Genomic DNA, 5,497 nt, shown 5'->3' with positions numbered 1-5,497 from the left:
AGTTAGTAGGTTTTACCTTAGATTAGTTACTTAGTTACTTTAGATTGTGTGTTATATATGGATATAGTTTAGGGTTAGTTTGTTTTTTTGTTTTAGTTTATATATATGTTATGGAAGAGAGAGAGAGAGAGAGAGAGAGAGAGAGAGATTTGCGTGGTATGGTTTAATTTATTTGTATTTTGGTTTATTTGGTGCAGTTTGTTTGTGAGGATTGGTTGTCTAGCCAATATTCAGGTCGGCGATTTCTCTCTTTCTCAGGTTGTAAATTTATTTTGATGTATTTATTAATTTAAACAATAAATTAGTTAATTTTATTAGTTTACTTTAAAAAGTTTTTTACTGTTAGTTAGTTTAAATTATTTTTGTTTATTATCTATCAAATAATTTAGTTAAATTGATTGATTAATTTAATTTGATTAATTAGTTAACTTTAATTTAGTTAATTAACTAATTAAATCATATTGAAAAAAATAAAAATAAAAAATAAATAAATTACTGAGCCAAGTTGCGGTGTGATAGCACAACAGCTTTGCATGCCTTTTAGTGAAGGTGAAGCGAAGAGGCCTAGCGTACTTATAATGGAGGGCTACCAAGGCCTTGATTACGAACTATTACGAAGCGACTGTTTGATTGTCATCCGAGTAGGGTCTGCACAGCCTGAGAAGGGAATACACGACCTGCCTTAGAATCGAGGGAATAAACCCTTGGGCAACAGCAATGGCGGAGCGGCCTCACGTCCGTTACTCTGCTCTCTCTACTCAGGCGCCATTCCAAGATCGGCAGCCTGTGCCTTCTTCTTCTTCTTCTGCTTCTCCGGCGCGCGAAGACTTGCGCTTCTCCTACAACCCCCGCAGCAACAAGATCCCATGGAAGTCCATCGCCCTGGCGCTCTTCCTCCTCGCTTTCGGAACCCTCTGCCTCCTCCTCTCTTATCTCATTGCCACCGGCCACATGGGCGGCGACTCCTCGCAAATCTATGGCTTTCTCACCATCGGGATCCTTCTCTTCCTTCCAGGTACGAAAGCTTCCTTCGACAATCAAGAGACATTACATTACAAATAAGACATGGAATTTCTTGTAATCCAAATCGATTTTATTGTCATGCATACCTGTGGTGGACACGCCTGCACAATTCTTTTGTTTTGGTGAAACTGGTGTTCTGATTCAGGGGGTTTGATGCTGCCAAGGAGGTTGGCAGCACAAAATATGTATAAAGATACGATATATCAATCGAAGACACGGAGTTCAATTGCAATGTCGCACACACATGCACGCAACCACACATGTCTTGGTTTGGGTGAAACCAATGCTCGGATTAAGTTAATCTACTAGGGCGTGGTGATGCTGCCAAGTATGTCAGCACCAGAAACATTGGGAATGCACATCAAGTTTGGAACTATCAATTTTCCAAGTGAAGGACAAAGGTTGAGACAGACACACAGAGATGCACACACATTCACAGGCTCCCTAACTGCATAATTAAGCCTAACATGTATAGATGACCAGCAAATATATAGTGCACATGTTGCTCTGTCTGTCTGGGGCTGTCTATTGCATCGTTTGCAGTTCGCAAAACACCACTCCACTTGATAGGAGAGGGCATTGGCATAGTCCATTCGTGTTAGGTGTCATAGTCCATGATCCCAAAGTTTCATACAGAGTTGCTGTAGCCCATGGTGCAAGAGAGTCTTTATACAGAGTAGAGTTCTTGACTTCACCAAAATGAGATGACAATAACCTTTTTCTTGGCCAGTCTAAGCTTGAAAGCCCTACATTGATAAACCCTTGAGAGGATGGTAGTCAGGAACTTTGTTTACAATATTTCTTATGACATAATACAGTAGCCGAGCCATGGTTGCATCCTCCTTACAGCCAATAATAGTTTTCTGATCATGGTTCCTTCATGCACCTTCACTTATAGATTTTGCATTGGTTGTCCTGATTTGCAGGCTTTTATGAAACCAGAATTGCTTATTATTCTATGCGTGGTGCCAAGGGATACTCGTACTCACAGATTCCAGAGTATTAGCTCCCTCCACCATGGATGTACAGTAGCAGTTACAGTTAAACACCTGGAAGCACACAAAGGCGGACTGCAGTTAAACCACAAGATACTGCAAAGTGGTTTACTGGAAAACTGAAATGTGTACATATTTGTTAGAAAAAATGTGGATGGAAGGTGAACATACCTTATTTCTGTATTGCTTTGTTATTTGGTTTACTGATGCCTAAACTGCTACTTATATTCACAATTGAAGAGCTTTGTTTGGAGCAACTGAACTTACGCTTGCTTTTCTGTGTGACCGATTTCATGTAGTTGGGGAAGAGTGTAGTGATCTTCCTACCATCTTCCTACCACATTCAAAAACTATCCATGTCAAATTTTGAGTAAGGTCTTTGTACATTTGCTTCTAGCATGATTTGGATACCTGATTGGACTAAATTTGTTGCTTTCTAATTAGTGGAGTCTTAGAGCACTAGCCAGACAAGTGTAGGTACCTCTGTAGTATATCACAGACACGAGGGGAGGTGTGTGGGCAGAATGTTGTGTCTTAATGTCAAGCCTTTGAAGTGTTTGACCTGTTTTCTGGTAGTAAGGTTGCTCTGGTAAGCCTGTGATTGACAATTCACTGTTTTCACACAGTTGGGAAGGAATTCCATGGTAGTTCAATGTCTCTCCTCCTCTCTCGGATCCTTGTGGAACTAGCTATGAGACCCTCTCTTGCTCAAGTCTCAGCACGGAGGGTTTTGGAGACTAAAGTGATGTAGACGTCGTCTCAAGGATTAGGGCAGAGAGAATGAGCTAGAGTTTGTGGTACTTTGACAGATCCTGAAATGCAATAGACAGCCTCCAGAGATGTCTAACAGCAGCAAACATAGCTTAGATGTAGCCGTGTTAGTGTGATGGATGAGCAGACTGGAGCTGGAATAGCAAAATGCAGCCTGATTTGATGACGTGCCAGTCAGGCGCATGTAGTTGCTATTGACATGTGGCACATTGTACAGCAGTCTACAGCAGCAAACATAGGCAGAAACTGCCACGCGGCAGCTTGGCGACAGCTGGTAGGTCCTGAACAGCAGCTGTAGATGATGGTCAGGTAGTAAATGCAGGCTGAATTAGGTTGCCAGCTGATGTGGAGGGCTGGACAGCAGGTGCCAGCAGCAAACAGCAGTAGACAGCAACTCGATCTGAGATATCCTCTATGCAGGATGTTGATAGTTGAGTTTAGGCACCAACAATTTTCAAAAGCAAGATTAAGTCCCAGTGGTGGGCAGCCTATCTATTTATAGATGGATGGGTCCTCCCACAATAAGGTTTGTCTTATCGGACACGGACACTCTCTAGGATAAGTATCAGTTGGACAACGTTGTGCCTTGTTATGACACTTCTTGTCCACATGACCTTGGCACTAGTAGGAAGTACAATGTCTATTCTTTTAGACAAAGTGCTTTCAAATGGGTTTAATTTCTATGTTTCCAACGTCCATTTGATAAACAAGGGAGTGGTGGTGGGTTGTAAGAGCTAAGATAACTGGAATAGTAGACATCCAAGTTGTAGGTTCAAAAGTCTCAAAATAGTCCAAACCTATCCTTTGAGCAAAACACTTGGCTCCAACCCTAGTTTTCTGTTTCTCCAAGGAACCATCTGCAAGGTACTTGGTCTTATAGACCCACTTTAGACCTATCACCTTCCCCTTCGAGGGATGCAGAACCAACTCCCAAGTTAGATTATGTGTGGTAGGATCAAGCTTCTTGTGCATGGCCTAATGCCAAATATCTTGTGCAAGAGCTTCCTCAATGGCAGTAGGCTCAGTGGCATGAAGAGTTTGTGACATAAGGACATAGTTCACACAAAGCGAACTATGCCGCTGGTCCTGTAAGCGAGCTAATATGCATGCACTTGTAGGAGAAGCAAAAAAAGTGAGAAATACTAGAATCGTGCATAAGTTGTTGGTACCAACAAGAAATTAGAACAGGCTCATCCTTTTGCGAGGGAGATTGAGTAGCCGTTGGTACTTGTAATGCACCTATTTATGGTAGGGACTCTTGCTCACCAAGGCAATATAAATCATCCTCATCTGAAGAAGGTTTGCCCTTTGACGGGTGATCAGTCCTAGACTTTGGAGAGGAGACGGAAGGGGTGGAAGTATGCGATGAAGTAGTAGTTGCATCTGTCAAAGGTGGTAGGAAAGCCAAAGTAGAGGGTGAAGGAGGAGGAGGAGGAGGGAGAGGAGTTGAAGAGGAAGAAGAGTTACTAACAGGCAACTTGGGAGGAAATAGAGGAACTGAGGGTGGGGGAGGGTCAATCAATGATAAAGAATTACCTGCAATAGAACCATCAATAGGATCCTCGAAGGCCAAAGCCTTGTCAAAGTTCACATCTGTGCTCACCTCAAGCTTTTGTCGTTGGGTTATAGAGGTGATAGCCCTTTGTGATAGTGCTATAACCCATGAAGATGAGCTTATTGGACTTTGGGTCAAGCTTCGTCTTTCTCTTCTTTTTGTCCACACGGAAAAATGCATCACATCCAAAGATGCAAAAGTGAGACACAAAGGGCATTTGACCAAAGAAAGCCTTGTAGGGAGTCATGTCTTGTAACGCAAAAGTCAGGAGTGGTTGCGGATATGAACTATAGTAGCCATTGCCTCACCCGAGGGTCCAAAGATTATGAGGAAAACCTTGATGCTCCAATATCGATTGGGCGATCTTTAGTATGGTCGGATTTGCTTGCTCCACCGTACCATTCTCCAAAGGTGTGTTGAAATGGGTATACTCCATTTGAATTCGTGATCCTTGCAAAAATAAGAGAAGAGGTCAGAGATAAAAACTCCACCATGATCTACTCACACGCCTCAAACTTTGAAGGTAGTTTGTGTCTCCATAAACACCTTTCACTCCCAAAAACGAGAGTGCACCTCGCTCTTGTACTTCAGAAAATAAGGCCATACATAATGAGTGAAGTCGTCTGTAATCATCATCAAATACTTGGCCTCCCCAATGGAGGTCGTGCCCATAGGTCCGCAAAGGTTGGTATGAACCAACTCAAGTGGAGTAGAAGCCCTTTGAGTGGCACCTTGGAGATGAGGTTGCCCATGCTACTTGCCCCTCAAACAACTAGGACATAGTGTGAATAGGAGGGAAATCAGGAAGTCCTTCCACCATCTTCTTTTGAGAAGCTTGTTATAATAACGTTAAAATAGATGACCATAACAAGCATGCCAAAGCAGATTAAGCTCGTGGGAGGATGAAACCAGTTTTTTTTTTGTAAATGGGTGATAATTTCTTGATTACAACTTAGTTACAATAGCAACATTTATTACAAAACCGGGAAATGAAAATTAACTTACAATTTTGGACAATGGACACCCTATTGGCTCTAAAATTGGCGCCCCTTTTTGATATTTCTTTAGCTTAATTGAAAAAAAGATTGATGTACAATGGGATTTTCCCAATCCCTTTTGATATTCCAACTTCCCTTGCTGTCCAAAATGACTA

At 42.1% G+C, this 5,497-nt stretch overlaps 1 protein-coding gene across 1 annotated transcript; it reads left to right on the top strand.

Moving 5' to 3' along the window:
• The first annotated feature begins 573 nt into the window (after nucleotides 1-573).
• LOC148017741 (transmembrane protein (DUF872)) lies at nucleotides 574-2,366 on the top strand. The gene is made up of 2 exons (XM_087661657.1): nucleotides 574-1,015; nucleotides 1,950-2,366. Exons 1-2 carry the CDS (start codon nucleotides 718-720, stop codon nucleotides 2,027-2,029), a joined length of 378 nt encoding a protein of 125 aa, XP_087517783.1. The 5' UTR covers nucleotides 574-717; the 3' UTR covers nucleotides 2,030-2,366.
• Nucleotides 2,367-5,497: the final 3,131 nt, after the last annotated feature.

This window comes from Lygodium microphyllum, chromosome 21 (genome assembly GCF_053477565.2).
Source record: "Lygodium microphyllum isolate KBCC chromosome 21, Lygodium_microphyllum_v1.1.10, whole genome shotgun sequence".
NCBI classification, from domain to species: Eukaryota; Viridiplantae; Streptophyta; class Polypodiopsida; order Schizaeales; family Lygodiaceae; genus Lygodium; species Lygodium microphyllum.
The sequence above is the reverse complement of the archived record's forward strand: the minus strand, read 5'-3'. Positions and strand labels throughout refer to the sequence as shown.

Bases quoted from the DNA above. Each gene is read 5' to 3' on its own strand.
- LOC148017741 (XM_087661657.1), top strand. From the start codon at position 718: ATGGCGGAGCGGCCTCACGTCCGTTACTCTGCTCTCTCTACTCAGGCG. The intron at 1,016-1,949 runs GTACGAAAGCTT...CCTGATTTGCAG, and splicing joins GATCCTTCTCTTCCTTCCAG to GCTTTTATGAAACCAGAATT.